The following is an 18791-nucleotide window of genomic DNA, read 5'->3' as shown; positions in this document are numbered from 1 at the left end:
TAGAGTAAATAAATTATGTATATAATATGCCTAGTACAGTGCTTGACACAAATTAACAATTTGTTAATTGTCCGGGGTCTCATCTGGAATGCCTGCACTACACTTCCCTCCCCACAGCACCACAGGGCACTGCTACTGCCTCTCCCTGGAGCCCAGGTCCTGCTACTAGTCTTTCCAGAAGCCTGTGGGCTGCACGGGCCTGCTTCAGGGTTGCCTGAGGCCTCTACCACTGTGCAAAAGCATGGGTCAGTCAAACTGACCAGCCAGCCCCAGTTGCCCACTGCCTGGCCTCACTTCTTGCATTCAGGAGGTGCTGAGTCAACATGTGATGGGCGAGCAGGTGGATGAATGAATAAATGGCTGAAAGAATGAACCCAAAGGCCAAAGACATGCCTAGGCAGCAAGCTCCAGAAAGATTCGGAGTAGTAAAGTCCCCAGCTCTTCTGTTGTGTCCTTGGTGGCCTACTGGGCAGTGGGCAGAGTGTCAGGGCACTGGGTCTCCCCTGGCTTTGCTGTGAGGAACCTGCTCACTCCAGAACAACCTCCTTAGAACTAGGAGGAGTGGACGTCCTGGGACCTCCGGTTCCCTGGGTTTGCATGGGAAGGCGTGGACACAAGTGGGGCTGCAGGGGCATCTGACCCATTGCTTCTTGGCCTGCAGCTGGTGGTAGCTGGCTTCTCCATCCATGTGGAGATTTTGTGGGCACACGCGATCGCCAACAAGGTGCAGCGTGTCAAGAAGCAGCTGAAGGACTGCCAGCAGCTGGCCATGCTCTACAACAACCGTGAGCGCATCTTCAGCTTGCCTATCACCAGTGTAGGCCTCCTGTAGGCACCCTGCCCCCATTCGCCCAGGCTTGAGGAAGCAGCTCATGTAGATGCAGCTGCCAGGAGGCAGGGCTCTGGCATTTGGGGGCAGGACCCAGCAGGCTGCAGAGTGGAGACAGCCCAACCCTGGCCCTCAGGTTGAGGAGGCCCCTGGTACCAGGCAGGGGGCCTGAGGGTCAGCCCAGGTCTGGTGCAACAGCTCAGAGCCCAGATCTCAGGTGGGAAGAGAAGAAGGGAGGCCAGGCCCAGGTGTGTGAGGGCAGGGTCAGGGACATCAGCCAGGAGCAAGGGAGAGGGAGGGGACCTGGCCCAAGAGGGGGCAACATGGAGAGAGACTGGGGAGCGTCCCAAGACAGCCCCAGCCCTGCCCTCCTCTCCCTGCAGTATGGCAAGCTCTCCAGGATGGTGAAGGTGTTCCAACCCTACCTGGACCTTTGGACCACAGCCTCTGACTGGCTGCGCTGGTCGGAGAGCTGGATGAATGACCCCCTCTCCACCATCGATGCTGAGCAGCTGGAGAAGAACGTGGTTGAAGCCTTCAAGACCATGCACAAGTGTGTGAAGCAGTTTAAGGACATGCCAGGTAGGGAGCCAAGGCGGCCAATTCCCTCCTCTCTGCCTCTGCCACCTGCGTCTCATGCCTTTCTCTCCTACCTGGCAGCCTGCCAGGAAGTGGCTTTGGACATCCAGGCCTGCATCGAGGAGTTCAAACCATACATCCGGCTGATCCAGGGGCTGCGCAACGCTGGCATGCAGAACCGGCACTGGGAGACACTGTCCAACCAGATAAACATCAATGTCAGGCCCAAGGCCAACCTGACCTTTGCTCGCTGCCTCGAGATGAACCTGCAGGACCATATGGAGAGCATCAGAAAGGTGGCCGAGGTGGCTGGCAAGGAGTACGCCATCAAGCAGGTGGGCAGCCACCAGCAGGCCCAGCCACTCCAGCATGGCCTCCTGCTCTGGCAACCACAGCCACTTGGGAGGATGACAGTAATAAGCCCCATCCCTGGGGTCATGAGGCCCAGGGGTTGAGATGCGTTCTATTAAGTGAGTTAATAATGCACATAAAATTCTTGACAGTGTCCACCATTGCTATTATTCTTCAGTTACTCCTCTCAAGAGCCCCAGGAAGGAGCTAATAGCATTAGCCTCAATTTAACAGATGAGTCAGGCCGGGTGCAGTGACACATGCCTGTAAATCCCAGCACTTTGGGAGGCTGAAGATGAAAGATCGCTTGAGCCCAGGAGTTTGAGACCAGCCTGGGCAACATGGGGAGACCCCCATCTCTACAAAAAAATTAAGATATTAGCCAGACATGGTGGCACATGCTTGTGGTCCCAGCTTCTTGGGAGGCTGAGGATGCAGTAAGCGGTGATTATGCCACTGCACTCCAGCCAGGGAGACAGACTGAGACTCTGTCTCAAAACAAAACAAAAGGAAACAAACAAACAAACAAACAAAAAAACGGACAAATCAATTAAGGCTCAGAAAGGTTCAGCAACTGGCCAGGGTGCCACAGTAAATGCCGGAGGTGAGACCAACGCCCACACTCCTCCTAACCTTAGTTGCCTCCCAACATATGCGTACAACCACGTGCAGCACATGTGTAACAGTGAACTGGGCTGAATACAGTGGCTCACGCCTATAATCCCAGCACTTTGGGAGGCCGAGGCGAGGAGATCACCTGAGGTCAGGAGTTCAAGACTAGCCTGGCCAACATGGTGAAACCCCATCTCTACTAAAAATACAAAAAATAGCCGGGTGTGGTGGCGCATGCCTGTAATCCCAGCTACTTGGGAGGCTGAGACAGGGGAATCCTGTCTCAGCCTCCGGGAGGTGAACCAGGGAGGTGAAGGTTGCAGTGAGCCAACATTGCACCATGGCACTCCAGCCTGGGCAATAAGAGCAAAACTCCGTTTCAAAAAAAAGAAAGAAAAAGAAAAAAATGCTAATATGGGCTGTGGATCTCCAAGAGAAAACTCGTCAGTGACTGTGCCTCTAAGGAGCAACTCTGAGGCTGGGGAGCCCACTCTGGAGGACATGGGTCAAGACCAAATCCTCAGGCTTGTCCGCCAGCCTTTTCTGTGTAGGGAGGGAAGAGACTAGGAGGCTACCAGCAATGTGACCAGGGCCCTTGGGGATCCCAGCTGCCCCTCCCACCCCCACTGAGCTTGCCTCCCGGTTCTCGTAGGCATTCTTCATGATCTTCTTCCAGATCCGCTCCATGGTCTGGTAGCGCTTGCTCTCCATAGGCAGCTGCCGGTTGATGTCCTCAGAGCTAAAGATGGGCTCCAGGTACAGCCAGGACCTCTGACAGTTCAGCCACTCCTCCAGAACCTCCTGGGGAAGGAAGGGGCAGGGAGGGGTGTGATATGGACTGTCAGGGTCCAAGCTGGGGTTTGTCCAGATGACTGAGACATTTCACCCCACCAGCATGTTGGGCAGAGCACTGGACACCAAAGCCAGTGTCTACAGGGAGATTTCTAGATGGTGCTGTCATCTGTGATACTCCAGGGAACAAAGAGGATACAGGGATGCCTGCCCTCCAGAGAAGTCCCACATCCCCACAGGACACCCAAGCCTCCAAAGGAGCCGGGGGAGCTGCTCTTCCAAAGGGAGGAACACACCCACGCCAGCAAAGCCTGCAGTGACAGGAGAGACTCGGTGCCTGGGAGACAAACCAGCCTCCTTCCTGGAAGGACTTCTGGGTCCATGACCCCAGGATTCTCTGAGATTCAATGGGTCTTGAGTGTGAGAGTCCTAAAATACTCTCTGAAACATGAGTCCAAGGGTGAGACATCTTCAAAATGAGCCATTTCCCCTTATGCCTCCAAATTACCCATTCAGAATGTATCTTGTCTTCTCCCATCAGTGCAAACTCACTCACTCATTCATTTCTTCCTCATGGGATGGGGGTCACAGTCAGCAGTGTCAGGACTGTGCCAGGCCCTGGTGGGCACTAGGGGAAACAGAGGGGAATGAGGCCTGGTCCCTTCCCTCGAGGGGCCCACAGCCCACTAAGGGGCTGTATCTGCCCCTGAATCATGGGCCCGGCATGTGTAGTGGACTCTGTAAGAGGCACTGACAATGGCCTCGGTGGGAACCCCTTGAAGGAGGGTGAGGGAGAGTCGGTGAGGCTGCTTGTTGCTGGGCCTTGGAGGAGATGGAAGGCGGTTGTCAAACTCCAGGTCAAGCGGGCAGCGTGAGCAGAGGGGGACCTGGGACAGTGCTAACCAGCTCAGGCATCCCTGGGTGGTCCAGGCACACAGATGAGCCCTCCCCACTGATGGAGATTGCCCCTGAGGGCTTCCTCCCAAGTGGAGTTGGAGGGGGCCCTCAGAGGGAGGTGCCCAGGTTGGGCTCTGAACACATGTGCCCCATCCAATGTTCTGGCCTCACTCAGTGCTGGGGCCTGGGCCTGCTTCGACGAGGTCAATCGCATCGACATCGAGGTGCTGTCTGTGGTGGTGCAGCAGATCACCACCATCCAGAAGGCGCAAGAGCAGCGGGTGAGCCTGGGGGCCCCATCTTACTCCCTCAGATCTGCCATGCTCGCGCCACCATACTGCTCCCCATTGCAAGCTGAGAAGCCAGGCGCTAGGGTCCGCCCTGGGTCCAGCCTCTCTTGTCCCAGGGGGCACACCCTCACGCCAGTCTGTGGGCAGCTCCCAGGCCAAGCTACGGGGGATGAAGGGGTCCCCTCCTCATTACATCCTGACCTTTATGGAAAGCTCCAGGCATTGGTCCTCTCTCTAGCCATGTGCAGGGCGGCCAGGGACTGTGTTCTGGGGACAGGAGCTGAGAGGCTGGCAGTTACCCCCTCCCCCACTTCCCCTAGTCAGGCTGAGCTTGCCTGGGGCTGGGGAACTGAGGGTGGAGCGAGTGGGAAGCAGGAGATGTGGAGACCTCCAAGGGCCTGAAGCCAGGAGGTGGGAGGCCATGGGTAGCCACTGGGGCTTGAGGTTTCAGGCCAGATCCCGAGAGAGGGTACAACCCATGATCAGGGGTCCAGGCCTGGCCTATCAGCTACAGCCAGGACAGGGGCATCAACAGGGGACAAGGGGCCCACTCAGAGGAGGGGACAAGGCTGGACACCCTAGTCCCAGTGCAGGTGGAATGCTTCATGTTTGAGGGTGTGGAGATCCCACTGGTGCCATCCTGTGCAGTGTTTATCACCATGAACCCAGGCTACGCTGGCTGCACGGAGCTGCCTGACAATCTGAAGGCAAGTGCAGGCCCAGAGTGGCCCAGGAAGCACCAGAGCTCTAGCCTGAGTTCAGAGATGCTAAGTCACTTATGCAAGGACACAGTTGCTTGGACTCCAGGACTGTGATTCCCTATGGCAGCCCCCTAGCCATGGAGGGGAGGCCTCAGGGCCTCAGACTTGTCCTCAGGGCATGGGAGAAGTCAGGCTGTCTATGGATGTGGTGTGGAGGGGGAATCTTACGAGACCTATTCACCCTGGGCCTTCAGGAGAAACAGGAAAACAGGAGCCAAGAGAGGCATCTCCTGGGAGTCATGTGGGGGCAGGTTTGGATCAACACAAAGGATCCACTCTAATGGCAGAGCTACCAGCCTCAGGGGAGTGAAAGCCTCAGCTGTGGCAGGACTGGTGCAGCAGGGAGTCCCAGAGCGTTAGGGAGGAGGGCCGGATGAAGCTGGGGGTGCTCTGGGGGTGAACTCTGTCTGCTGTTCACATGTGCATTGTGTGTCGCAGGTGCTCTTCCGACCCATGGCCATGATGGTTCCAGATTACGCCATGATCGCTGAGATCTCTCTCTATTCCTTTGGCTTTAATGAGGCCAGTGTGCTGGCTAAGAAGATCACAACCACCTTCAAGCTGTCTTCTGAGCAGCTCAGCTCCCAGGTGCCATCCTGCCCTGATGGGATTCCAGGGTCTGAGAACTTCTGCCTGCTCCCAGCCTCCAGGGCACCTGCTGAGGGCCGGGCTCTATGCCCAGTGCTTTACAGGCATTACCTTGTGGGCTTCTCCCAGCAACCCTTGGAGATAGGAGTTACATGCCCATTTGTCAGCTGAGGATACTGAGGTCCTAGGTAGCTAAAGGTCTGGCCAGGCTCATGAAGTACACAGCAGCACTGGAGCAGGAGCCAGGAACAGATGCCCGTGTGGCTAGTTCAGGTGCAAGGGCCTTGATCATTAGGGCACCAAGAGCTTCGGAACCCCAGGCTGGGGAGCAAGTGCACCTGGGCCTTGTGGGGACCAGAGCAGGACAGTCAGGCCCTCTGAGCCTCCCAGCACCACCATCCTTCCACTCAGCTTGCTGAGCCCAGATTCCAAGGACAGATGGGGCAGCCCAGGCACCAGTGCTGGTGGATGAGCTTTCCTGTTCAGCTTGGTTCCCAAACAGGCCCCCACTTTGCAGCAGCAGAGATGAGTCCCACCTCTGGGCTGACATGCTAGCAACTTAGTTTGTCTTCCATCCTGATTTCAGAAAAAAATCCCTGGTGTCACACTAATGGGCCTTCTCTGGGTCACCTGCTCATCCATGAACACCAATCACTGTGGCAAGGGATAATCAGTACTACCTTTGGCCAGATGCAGTCCACCAAAATCTATGAGCTAGAAGAGATGCAGCCTGTTACCAGGAAAAGCAGTGGCAGTTCATCACAGTGCACTCCTGGGTGCTGGCGCTCCCACACACCCATCTTTCCAAAATGCTCCCCAACCCCAATCAGAGCAACTATCCCACATGGTTTTGGAAATGCACTCAACTCTTTCTAAGTAGAAATGACCCAAAGTCAAGCCCAGCCTCTTCATGCAGCTCCAAGTCCAAGATTTCTGGAACATATGCTAGTCTATGGGTTGGGTCTAGATGGAGCCCTCTTGGTTGGGCACCATGGGGCAGAATAATTAGTTTAACTATTTCCAACACACTTACTGTGTAATGAAGAGAAACAAGCTGGGGGAAAAACCACAGTGGTGTGGCCAAAAAGATGGGTCTGGAGAGATGTTATGGGAGAATGTTAGAAGGAAGCTCAAGGACCATCAAGGCCAAGCTGATTGTTGCACAGATGGGAAACTCCTTCATTCACTTTTCCAGCACAGCTAGAGTGCCCTCCTGCCCCTGGCCATGTGCTGGGACAGTGGCCAAAGGATGCAGTATGGGTATTGATAAAGGAGGGGGCTATCAGGACAGTAAAGTACAGGGTGCCCAGGGAGCCCAAAGAAGGTGCACCTGCCCAGGCTGAGCATGTAGGTGGTCCCAGCAGGTCTGCAAGGGAAGTGCTGTGAGCTGGTGATGAGACTTGGCCAGCTGCCAGGTGGGAGGCAGCGTATTCCAGGCAGGAGCCTCGGAGAGGAACAGTGCTCACCCATGCCTCCTTCTGTACGGCGACAGGATCACTATGACTTCGGGATGAGAGCCATGAAGACTGTGATCTCGGCTGCTGGGAACCTCAAGCGAGAAAACCCCAGCATGAATGAGGTGAGCTCCACCCAGCAGGGCTCCAGGAGTGGAACTCTGGGAGGGCTCCTGGGCAGCTGGAGCGCAGCTGGCCCACCGCCCTGAAGGCTCAGCCAGCACCTGCTGCAGGAGCTGATCTGCCTCCGGGCCATCCGTGACGTGAACGTGCCAAAGTTCCTGCAGGAGGACCTCAAACTCTTCTCTGGGATCGTGTCCGACCTGTTTCCCACCATCAAGGAGGACACGGACTACGGCATCCTGGACGAGGCCACCCGCGAGGCCTGCAGGAACAGCAACCTCAAGGATGTGGAGGGTGAGCCTCGGGCCCTGAGTGTTCGTGGAGGGGCTGGCCCTGGCCACCTTGGAGTCCAGGTCAGGGAGACAGAGACAGGACAGTCCAGCCCAGCCCCAGGGGCCCTCACACCCGGCCAAGTGTGCTGCAGGCCAGGGCTCTCAGCCGAGCAATCCAGAGGCAGGGCAGATGTCCCGGCCCGGTCTCCACCAAAACCCGCCTGGTGGTGGGGGAGCAGGCGTTGTCCCCTTCCCGGGCCCTCCTTCCTGTGTGGGCTGAGAGCCCGGGGCTCCTCTTGGGCCTTGCTTCATCAGGGCCTGGCCCTCACTGAGGTGTGACTGGAGCTTCAAGGCCATATTCCTTGCACCCCAGCCCACCTCACCACAGCCACCACTCACCTCTTCCAGAGGCCTCTTGGCTCCACCCCACTAGCGGGACTTACCCACGTTCCTTGTTGAGTGACACCCCTGGCATCGTTGCGCTAAAGAAAGAACATTTGGGCCCTTCCCTCACTGACTTGTTGCAAAGGCCACCATGTGTCTGGGAGGGCTGGGGGGACACTGCCCTTAAATAGACTCTCTCTCATCCTGAACCCTCGCCCCTCATAGTAGGATGAGGGTATCAGTTCATCCCCAGCCCACCCGCTCCAGCGAGTCCTTTGGTGGGGCTGGGGGAGGAGCTCCTCCGGGAAGCCACGGCCAGTCGCCCTGGCCACACAGGGCCCTTCTCGGAACCCCGGGCAGTTGATGTGCTCCTGCTCAGCCCTGCAAGGCCTCTCCCAGGTGCCCTCCATTGCACTTCAATTCCACTTGCAGCTCGAATGCTTCCTCCTCTGGTCACCTCCTGCACCCCCGACCCCAGCAGGCTTGTTGAATGAAGCCTCAAACTCTTCTCTCCCTCACAGCCTTAGGTCACCTTTGCCATCCCTGGCTAATTGGGCCCTATCCCTTTGGCAGGAACCCCCCGACCTGCAGGGCCATAGCCACCACCACCCTTCTTGGGCCAAAGTGAAGCACTTATTCCCTACCCCCGTGGGCCTGGCCTCTGCCTGCTGGCAGCTGTCTCTATAGCTCCCAACTGACCCTAGGATCTTGTCTCTAGGAGTTTGCTCATAGGAGTCAGCACTTACTTGGGGTGGTGCTCTCAGCAGGCTGGTGCTGAAGTTGGGGCCTGTGACAGCTGACACTGAGCAAACTGGTGATGGCTGACCACCTGACCAACGGCTGTGAAGGAATGGTGGTCACAGTGGAAAGAATGGCTGGCATTTACAGAGTTTCTACTCTGTGCCAAGTTCCGTGCTTAGGGCTTCACCTGCCCCTGCCTATGATGTAGGTGCTACCACCGTCCTCATTTTATAGATGAGGAAATTGAGGCTCAGGGAGTGCAGTGACTCACCCAAGGTCACACGAGCTAGTGGTGTGGCCAGGACCCAAACCCATGCTCTGACCCTTGGGCCCCATGCCATGTCCCCCAGGCTTCCTGACCAAGTGCATCCAGCTCTACGAGACCATGGTGGTGCGACACGGCCTCATGCTCGTCGGGCCCATAGGCTCTGGCGAGAGTACTGTAAGCAGAGCCAAGCTTGGCAGTCAGTATCCAGATAGTGGGCCTGCGGGGGGGCGGGATGCAGCTTCAACAGGGGTTGGCCTCCATTTGTGCCCCTTGGCATAGAATACCCCTCCCCATCCCCGTGGCCCCCAGCCCACTCCAGCCCTGCTCTCTGGGAGCCTCACTCTCAGGCGGTCCGTCTCCCAGTGTTACGGAGAACTGGCAGCTGCCATGACATCACTGAAAGGGCAGCTATCCATCAGTGGTGGCATGTACGAGGCTGTCAACTACTATGTGCTCAAGCCCAAGTGCATCACGATGGGCCAGCTGTATGGGGAGTTTGACCTTCTCACCCATGAGTGGTGAGTGACCCCCCAGCCTCCCCAGTGACGCCCTGCTCCCAGACCTCTGGAGGCTGTGGGCCGCGGTCACCCCTCCCTCCGTTAGCCCAGTGGAAGGCCGGGCTCTGCAGCCCAATGCCTGGTATTCTATTCTCCATTCTACTTCCTTGCTGAGTGACCCTCCTCACCCCCCAGGCCATGGTTCCCTCGTCTGCAAAGTGGGGACAATAATGGCACCATGCTTATGGTAAGGCAAGAATGACTTAACACACTCAGTGCCTCTGCAGTATCTGGCCATTGTCATGACCTGAGAGAAGCTGGTGGGCCCTCTCCGGGCCCCTGCTCCCAGGCCGGGGTGTGCATTTTAGGGGAAATGCACTGAGATGGGAGAAGGGCAGCTGGACGGAGACTGCTGAGACATCGGCACCTCAGGGGCTTTTCTCTAAGGCTATTCTGCTTCTCCAGACAAGAGTCTCCGGTTCTCTGCTGGAGGTGTCTGCTTGGCTCCAGCGTTCTGGGAGCCTTGTAGGGGATGGTCAATGGGGAGGGACCATTGCCCACCTTCCACAACGTGAACCTGTACTGCTTCCCCCATTTCTAGTGAAGATTCTCCCCCATATCCACTCCAGTCTCTTATGTAGGTAGGTCGCGGGGGCTGGGGGTCAGACCAGAAAAAAGTCCCCTGTTAAAGAAAAAAAAATTATTCAAAGATACTTTTTTTTTTTTTTTTGAGACGTAGTTTCGCTGTTGTTGCCCAGGCTGGAGTGCAATGGCGCCATCTAGGCTCACCACAACCTCTGCCTCCTGGTTCAAGCGATTCTCCTGCCTCAGCCTCCCGAGTAGCTGGGATTACAGGCATGTGCCACCATGCCCAGCTAATTTTCTATTTTTAGTAGAGACTAGATTTCACCATGTTGGTCAGGCTGGCCTCGAACTCCCTACCTCAGGTGATCTGCCCGCCTCGGCCTCCCAAAGTGCTGGGATTACAGGCGTGAGCCACCTCACCGGGCCCTCAATGATACTTTTTAAAGCATGCTGAGGAAGTACGTATTCAGGAGCATGGCAGGCACAGGGACCACTGCACTGGGGCCTTATCGTTAAGGGGAGAGACTGGGCTCTGAATACAACATGGGCCAGTGGGAATCTATAGCCAAGGGGCAGGGTGAGCATCAGTGGGTGGAAAATCCAGAGGAAACATCAGTGGTGAGGGGGATTCTGGCTGAACCAACCTAACAGGATTCCAACTGAAGACAGGCCTCAGGGTAACCAGATGTCGCCTGGGGGTGGTGCAGGGAAGGAGCCTCAAGAGTGACCAGATATCAAGGGTTCTGGCTAAACTGACTTAGCAGGGTTCTTTACTGAAACTGGATTTTACAAGGACGTGCATATATGGTTCTGGAGCCTAAGGCTGGACCAAGCACAGCATCGTTGTCGGCCCTACCAGCCCCTTCCCTGGTGCGTGCTGCCTCTGAGGTCTGAGCCCCCTGGGTTCTGAGGCAGGACCTGGCCACTTCTCACCACGCTGCTTTCTCTGCCCTGTCATTTACCCTCCTCCATCCTTGTCCATCGTCTTCCAGAGCTGCACTGCCTCCATCTCTGCTATTGCCTCCTCCCCTGCTGCCTTTTTCCTGTTGGGATTTCACCTTTAATGGGGCTTCAGCAGGGCAGGGACATAAGCACATGTTTTCATTACACCATGTGACACCAAAAAGTCCCACTTTTCCTATTACAATTTTTAAAAGAACAGAGATCAAAGGAAAATGTAAAGTAGAGCCCGCCCACCCAGGCTTCCCTGGGAGCCAGCTGTGCTTGAAGCACTGCCTCCCTGATGTCTCCAGCCCTCTCCTCCCTGGCGCTGCAGGACAGATGGGATTTTCTCCTTGCTCATCTGGGTGGGGGCCATCACCTCCAACACCATCAAGAAGTGGTACATGTTCGATGGGCCAGTGGACGCCATCTGGATTGAGAACATGAACACGGTGCTGGATGACAACAAGAAGCTGTGCCTCAGCTCTGGGGAGATCATCAAGCTCACGGAAGTGCACCCACCTGTCCACCTGCCCACTCTCCTCCAAGGCTGGGTGGGCCTGGAGGCTGCATCATGCTGACCAAACTCTGCCCCCTCACCCTTTTCTCTCAGGGCCATGGGTACATCTCAGGCTGTCACTGTGACTCAGCAAGAGCCCTCCTGCTAGCAGGAGCTTAGGCTCATCTCCTAGTGCCCCTTCCTGGCCTGAGCTCCCACACCTCAGGGTGTCCGGCACAGTTGCTCAGAGCACCCTTTACACAGACCCTCTTTCTTTTGTGCTCTGAGCCCACTAGGATGCCTGTCCTACTGCTCCCCGGCTGATGCTGCCTCTTGCCTCCCAGGCCCACTTTCAGCCATGTTGCCCCAGTCAGGTCAGGTGGGGTCAGGTGTGCACCTGGCCCTGGCAGTGTGCCCAGGGTCTGGGAGATGGATGGCATAGACACCACAGGGACCTGCCTGCTGTGTGAGGAGCAGTTGTCAGAGAAAGAGGGATATGGCCTGGGCACAAGAGCAGCTCATGGGTCTACACTGAGTCCAGCTCTTGAATCCTTCTAAAAGCAAATACCTGGCAGTCAATGTGGACCTGTGTCTATGTGCACAGGGGTGGAGGGCTCTGGGGCAAAATACACAGTTCCCATCAGATGTCCACAGGCCTTCAGGGACCCAAAATGCCCTGACCCCAGTCTGGCCAGCTAACCTCAGGAATCTCCTGACTTGGGGTCCTCCTCAGGGCTCCAGGGAGAGCCACATGATCAGCTGAGGACCAGCGGTTCCTGCATCCCACCCAGCACTGCCCCCGCCCCACAGCCTGCCCACACCACCCACTTACAGGATGCGCAGCCCCTCCCCGCAGCCCCGCAGCCCCGCAGCCCTGCAGCCCCTTTCTCCAGGCCTGGGGACTGGCAGCCAGCCCACTCTGTGGTTCATCTTGGCACCAGGCAAGATGTTCGAGGTGCAAGACCTGGTTGTAGCTTCACCAGCTACGGTCTCCCACTGTGGCATGGTGTACCTGGGGCCCAGCATCCTGGGGCTCATGCTCTTCATCTAGTACTGGCTGAGGAAGCTGCCCCCCACCCCTTGCTGAAGCCCTACGAGGAGCATTTCAAGGCCCTCTTTGTCAGCTTCCTGGAGGTGAGTGAGGCCACGGGTATGTCTGACCCCGGCAGGGCAGCAGGGCACTGTGGCTGCCAGCCGTGAGAACTGGGTGCCTGCTCCCTGCAGGAATCCATCTCCTTCGTTCAGTCCTCAGTGAAGGAGGTGATCGCCTCAATCAGCTGCAATCTGACCATGAACCTCCTCAAGCTGCTGGACTGCTTCTTCAAGTCCTTTCTGCCTAGAGAGGTACAGCCCTGAGAGTGGGGCTAGATGCACCTGGTCCCTCTCCCCACACTGCTCTCCTTGCTCTCTGGGGCCTGAAAGAGAATCGGATTGGTGCAACATGGGTCACGAGACCACCGGTCCAATTGGCTGTAGAGAAACAAAGCTGTGTAGCAAAGGTCAAGACATGCCCCTGCCCCACTTCCTCAGGCCGCTTGATACTGTTCCTGTCTCAGCCTGATACTATTCCCTTCATCCCCAGGGCCTCAAAAAATACCCTCTGAAAAGCTGAGTCGCATCATAGAGTTGATCGAGCCCTGGTTCGTCTTCTCCTTGATCTGGAGCTTGGGTGCCACTGGGGACAGCAGTGGCCGCACCAGCTTCAGCCACTGGCTAAGGCTCAAGATGGAGAACGAACAGGTGAGAGCCAGTGGTCCCCAGGGACCAGGGGCCTCCGTCCTACCAGGCCTCACAGCCTGCTTCTCCACCTGATTCCCAGCAGCTGACTCTGCTTTTCCCAGAAGAGGGGCTGGTGTTCGATTACAGGCTGGAGGACGCGGGCATCAGTGGCACCAACGACAATGAGGATGAAGAGGAGGAATAGAAGCAGGTGGCTGCAGGCCCTCCCCAGAGACTGCACAGGGAGGGACCACTGGGTGGCTGCTGTTCCCACAATGAATTATGGCCACACAGGGAGCAGTCACATTGATGGCCACCAGGTCTCAGGCGGGGGTTATTTGCATCATCTCATGAATCCTCATGGCCCTGTAGACTGGTTATTATTGTGCTTGTTTTCCAGATGTGGCAGAACTGTACTTGAACCTAGGGCTGGCCTAAGAGGGGAGATGTTCGAGTACCTCCCTTTCCAGCCATACACACTGCCTCTTCCACATTGATGCGGAGCCCAGGGACTGGCCACCTCAGTTCCACTTAAAAGCCCCATTTTCCCAGAGACTGGTCTCCCCAGGGCTGGGGGGCAAGCTTTTGAAGCCTGCTTCAGTGTCCTCATCGCTACTATCGGCTAGCAAGGGCTCCAGGAGCCCACCCTCACCCCAAGGTCAAGACCCCAGCCCAGGAGGACAGAGGTAGAAAGGCGTCTGCAGAGACCTGTCCATTACTGTGCAGGATCCTGCTGGGGACTCCCAGGGCACATTTGGGTCTAATGTTTAGGACTGTGCTCAGTGGGATGCATTGGTTTGGCCATAGTGATCCCCCAGTCAGGGGATGTCTGTAAGCTGGGTCAGGGCTGCTGTGAGTGAAAGGATTTGTGCAAGCAGGGACGATGTTGGGAAGACTGGACCCAGTGGCCTCTCAGCTTCCAGCTGACACCAGCGCCCATGGTTCTGGCCCCCACATTTCTTGGGTAGCCTGAAACTAAACAGCAAACACCTTTGCATTCTGGGTTGTTCAATTCTTGGAGTGTCTCCTTTCTGCAGAGACTCGGGGCCTAGCAGTCCTTAGGGAGCCCCCAACCTGGGCAGGGAGAGCCCTCCTATGCAGTTGTGCTCAGAGTCCCCATTCTTGAATGTTTGTGCTGGGAGTTCCCCTCCCCATGCAGAAGGCAGGGCACAGGACTTTCCATTTCCTCCGGAAGCAGCCCTGCACCTGGCCCTGCTTGCCAAAGCCCAGCCTTACAGCTCCTGGCCCTTGTGCACTTGGCCATGGGGCTGCAGCCAGGAGTGGGGGAGGGAGGGGTTCCAGGCCCACCGCTGAGCCACCTATTATTCCAGATTGCCTGGGTGAAGTGGATGGATTCCTCAGCTCCATTCACCATGGTACCAGACACCAACTTCTGCAACATCATTGTGCCCACCATGCACACCGTGCAGATGTCCCATTTACTGGACATGCTGCTCATCAACAAGAAGCCCATAAGCGCCCCCCAGGCCCTGCCTCCACCATCCCCAAGGCCTATACTGGGGGTTGACCAACCTCCCACACGGATGGGGAGCAGCTCCTCCTGTGCACCAGGCCCACCGCCTGTTCCTTCTGTGCCATCCCCGCTCTGTCAGGTGCTGTGCATTGGGCCGACAGGCACGGGGAAGACGCCCACCATCTCTGACAAGCTCCTTAAGAACCTGGCACTGGATTACGTCAGCCACTTCCTCACCTTCTCAGCCCGCACTTCAGCCAACCAGACCCAGGACCTCACTGACAGCAAGCTGGACAAGAGGCAAGGCACCCCTCCCTCCTTCCTCACCCCTGCATCTCCCCAGCCTGGCCAACCCAGCTGCTGTCCCACCTCTCCACCAAATTATGCTTCTGGGTTTGCCAGAAAGCTCCCAGGGGGAGCTGACAGCCCCCCAAGGGGCCCAGGGTTCCCTCACAGACAGCTCCAGAGCCTTCCCTGTATCAAAAATTCCTACAGAGCCAGTCAGCGTGTGGGTGCTCGCCCTGGCTGGGCCCTTGGACAGGCCCCTGGGTCTGTCTGTGAGAAGCCTGTTGTCCATCTGCCTGGGAGGCGGGACTCACTTTGAGGGAGCTCAGACTCAGGTCAGCCTGTCCCAGCTATCCCAGGGCACTCAGAACAAGGATGAGGGTGGGTCAAGACATCTAGCAATTTGGAGGAGGCTGAAATTTAGCAAGGGCTTCCTAGAGGCAAAGCTGCCACCCCGTCGCCCCTGGATTCTCAGAGGACCTGGTGCCTGTGGGTGCTGGGCTCACACAGCCCCTCCCCTCAGGCGGAAGGGTGTGTTTGGGCCACCTCTGGGGACAACTTTATCTTCTTCATCGATTACCTGGACATGCGGGCCCTGGAGACATATGGCTCACAGCCACCCATCGAGCTGTTGCGCCAGTGGATGGACCGAGGCGGCTGGTACGACTGCAAGATCATTGGTGAGTGTGGCCGGCCTGGCTCGCCGGGCAAGGGCTAGGCGTGCTGTGCAGGGGCACAGGAGGCGCAGCACTGAAGGCCTACAGTACTTTAAGGCACACACAAAAATGTTTTAATTTCTCCTAAAATTAAAGGGGAGGAGGGGGGCCGGCCAGGGGAGAGGCGGAGAGACGCCGCCACCAGCCTCTGGAAGCCTGGAAAAGGGGAATCGAGAGCGAGCCAAAGACTCAGTCCCCAGGCGGCGGTGGCCGCGGGAGCGCGAAGGCCAGGGCGGGGGCGCTGCTGCTGCAGGGGCAGGTGGCGGCAAGGGCGGCGGCGGCCCACTCCAGCCATGCTGAATAAAACAAGGAGAATCACCAAAAGCAGGGAAGAGTGGAAAAAGTTCAAAAGAAGGACAAGACGCAGTAGAATCAGAGCAAACTTCCGTCAGGAAAAACAGCTTTGTTGCTGTCCCATCTACAGTGTCTGCTAAAATAGAAGTACCGATCTCTCAGCCCATAGTGAAGAAAGACACGGCAAAATTCTTCAAGGTTTAGCGCAAGCAATAATAGAGAACTTCAAAAACTACCATCCTTAAAAGATGTTCCTCCTGCTGATCAAGAGAAGCTTTTTATCCAGAAGTTATGTCAGTGTTGCGTCCTTTTTGACTTTGTTTCTGATCCACTAAGTGACCTAAAGTGGAAGGAAGTAAAACGAGCTGCTTTAATTGAAATTGTAGAATAATACTATGCAGCCATAAAAAAGGATGAGTTCATGTCCTTTGTAGGGACATGGATGAAGCTGGAAACCATCATTCTCAGTAAACTATCGCAAGGACAAAAAACCAAACACCGCATGTTCTCACTCATAGGTGGCAACTGAACAATGAGAACTCATGGACACAGGAAGGGGAACATCACACTCCGGGGACTGTTGTGGGGTGGGGGGAGGGGGGAGGGACAGCATTAGGAGATACACCTAATGCTAAATGACGAGTTAATGGGTGCAGCAAAACAACATGGCACATGGATGCATATGTAACAAACCTGCACATTGTGCACATGTACCCTAAAACCTAAAGTATAATAATAAATTTAAAAAAAAAGAAAAAAAAAGAATATATCACCCATAATTGGAATGTGATCACAAATCCTATTTACCCAGAAGTAGTCCATATGTTCGCAGTTAACATGTTTCAAACATTACCACCTTCCTCCAATCCTACGAGGGCAGAATTTGACCCAGAGGAAGATGAACCAACGTTAGAAGCAGCCTGGCTTCATCTACACTTTTTTATGAATTTTTCTTAAGATTTTTAGGGTCTCCAGATTTTCAACCTAATATAGCAAAGAAATATATTGCTCAGAAGTTTGTATTGCAGCTTTTAAAGCTCTTTGACAGTGAAGATCCTCGGGAGAGAGATTTTCTTAAAAGCACCCTTCACAGAATCTATGGGAAATTCCTGGGCTTGACAGCTTAAATCAGAAAACAGATAAATAATATATTTTATAGGTTTATTTATGAAACAGAGCATCATAATGGCATAGCAGAGTTACTGGAAATATTGGGAAGTATAATTAATGGATTTGCCTTACCACTAAAAGAACACTACCTTTGCACAAAGTGAAATCTCTGAGTGTCTACCACCCGCAGCTGGCATACTGTGGAGTGCAGTTTTTAGAAAAGGATAGCACCCCCACAGAACCAGTGGTGATGGCACTTCTCAAATACTGGCCAAAGACTCACAGTCCAAAAGAAGTAATGTTCTTAAATGAATTAGAAGCGATTTTAGATGTCATTGAACCATCAGAATTTGTGAAGACCGTGGAGCCCCCTCTTCCAGCAGTTGGCCAAATGTGTCTCCAGCCCACACTTCTAGGTGGCACAGCGAGCTCTCTATTACTGGAATAATGAATACATCATGAGTTTAATCAGTGACAACGCAGCGAAGATTCTGCCCATCATGTTTCCTTCCTTGTACCGCAACTCAAAGACCCACTGGAACAAGATAATACATGGTTTGATATACAACGCCCTGAAGCTGTTCATGGAGATGAACCGAAAGCTATCTGATGACTGTACACAACAGTTCAAAGCAGAGAAACTAAAAGAGAAGCTAAAAATGAAAGTACGGGAAGAAGCATGGGTTAAAATAGAAAATCTAGCCAAAGCCAATCCCCAGGTACTGAAAAAGAGAGTGACATGAAAACGTCCAGGGTTACTTGAAATATTTTTATAAGATAGGAATATGTCTTCACCATGGAGGGAGGGCTCTATTTCACTAACGTTGTATATGAAAATGTCTGCAATAAAAAGTACTTTTGAACTTTGTAAAAAAAAAAAGTTAAAGGAGAGGAGGATGAATTTTTAGGGCAAAGAAAAATTTTCCCGTGTAATATTGATGTATTTGTCTTTATTCCAATACTATTCTAAAGTATAATTTTGAATTTTTGTATGGAGAAGGGGCCACAAAGCTCATAATGCAGCCCTGGCCAGGGCCCTTCCTGACTTCCTGCCCCTACTCCAGGCACCTTCAAGAACCTAGTGGACATCAACTTTGTCTGTGCCATGGGCCCCCGGGGTGGAGGCAGGAACACCGTCACCCCACAACTGGCGCATCACTTCAACTACCTGTCTTTCGCTGAGATGGACGAGGTCAGCAAGAAACGCATCTCCTCCACCATCCTGGGCAACTGGATGGGTGAATATTGGTGGGGGTAAGCATGGACAAAGGCAGAAGCCCAGGCCAGGGGGGCCACACCAAGGACAGCTGGGTGGCCACAGAAAGGGTGGAGTGGCCAAACCATGACCGCAACCCTGGCTTCACCTCTCACTCAGCTGTGTGACCTTTGGCAGCTCATGAATCTCTCTGAGCCTGTTTCTTCATCTGTACCTACCATTCCAGGTCGTGAGGGTTAAGTATGATATTGCGTGTAGAGCACCTAGCATGAAGCCTGGCACATGGTGATTGCTGGATGTATGATACACACAGATATGCACTCACTCACATACCTACATACATATACATTAGTACTTGCCCAGAAACTCTGGGGGAGGCCTGTTACTTTTGTAAATCAGTAAAAGCCACAAGATAGGATGGACGGAGTGTCTCTGAGCCTTAATGGGGTTTGGGGAAAAGCTTACCCCAAGATGCTGTTTCCCCCACCATCTCACCTGGCCAGGGTGAGCAGC

General features: G+C 55.0%; 1 protein-coding gene and 1 pseudogene across 1 annotated transcript; both read left to right on the top strand.

Annotated features, from left to right (window-relative positions):
• Nucleotides 1–241: 241 nt before the first annotated feature.
• On the top strand, nt 242–13397 carry LOC116484235 (dynein axonemal heavy chain 1-like). Its single transcript, XM_058428106.1, is given in 20 exon segments — nt 242–245; nt 606–817; nt 1213–1411; nt 1490–1743; nt 3024–3064; nt 3403–3623; nt 3896–4034; nt 4236–4341; nt 4944–5057; nt 5550–5699; nt 7192–7278; nt 7387–7570; nt 9024–9115; nt 9305–9459; nt 11300–11489; nt 12411–12539; nt 12542–12583; nt 12689–12807; nt 13045–13204; nt 13287–13397. Coding segments are annotated over 20 exon segments (2700 nt in total). The 3' UTR covers nt 13389–13397.
• Nucleotides 13398–14556: 1159 nt separating this feature from the next.
• Nucleotides 14557–17809, top strand: LOC116484234 (serine/threonine-protein phosphatase 2A 56 kDa regulatory subunit gamma isoform-like; annotated as a pseudogene).
• The last annotated feature ends 982 nt before the right edge of the window (nt 17810–18791 follow it).

This window comes from Hylobates moloch, unplaced genomic scaffold (assembly GCF_009828535.3).
Source record: "Hylobates moloch isolate HMO894 unplaced genomic scaffold, HMol_V3 SCAFFOLD_15, whole genome shotgun sequence".
Lineage (NCBI taxonomy): Eukaryota > Metazoa > Chordata > Mammalia > Primates > Hylobatidae > Hylobates > Hylobates moloch.
Note: the sequence above shows the minus strand (reverse complement) of the source record. Positions and strands in the feature narration are given on the sequence as shown.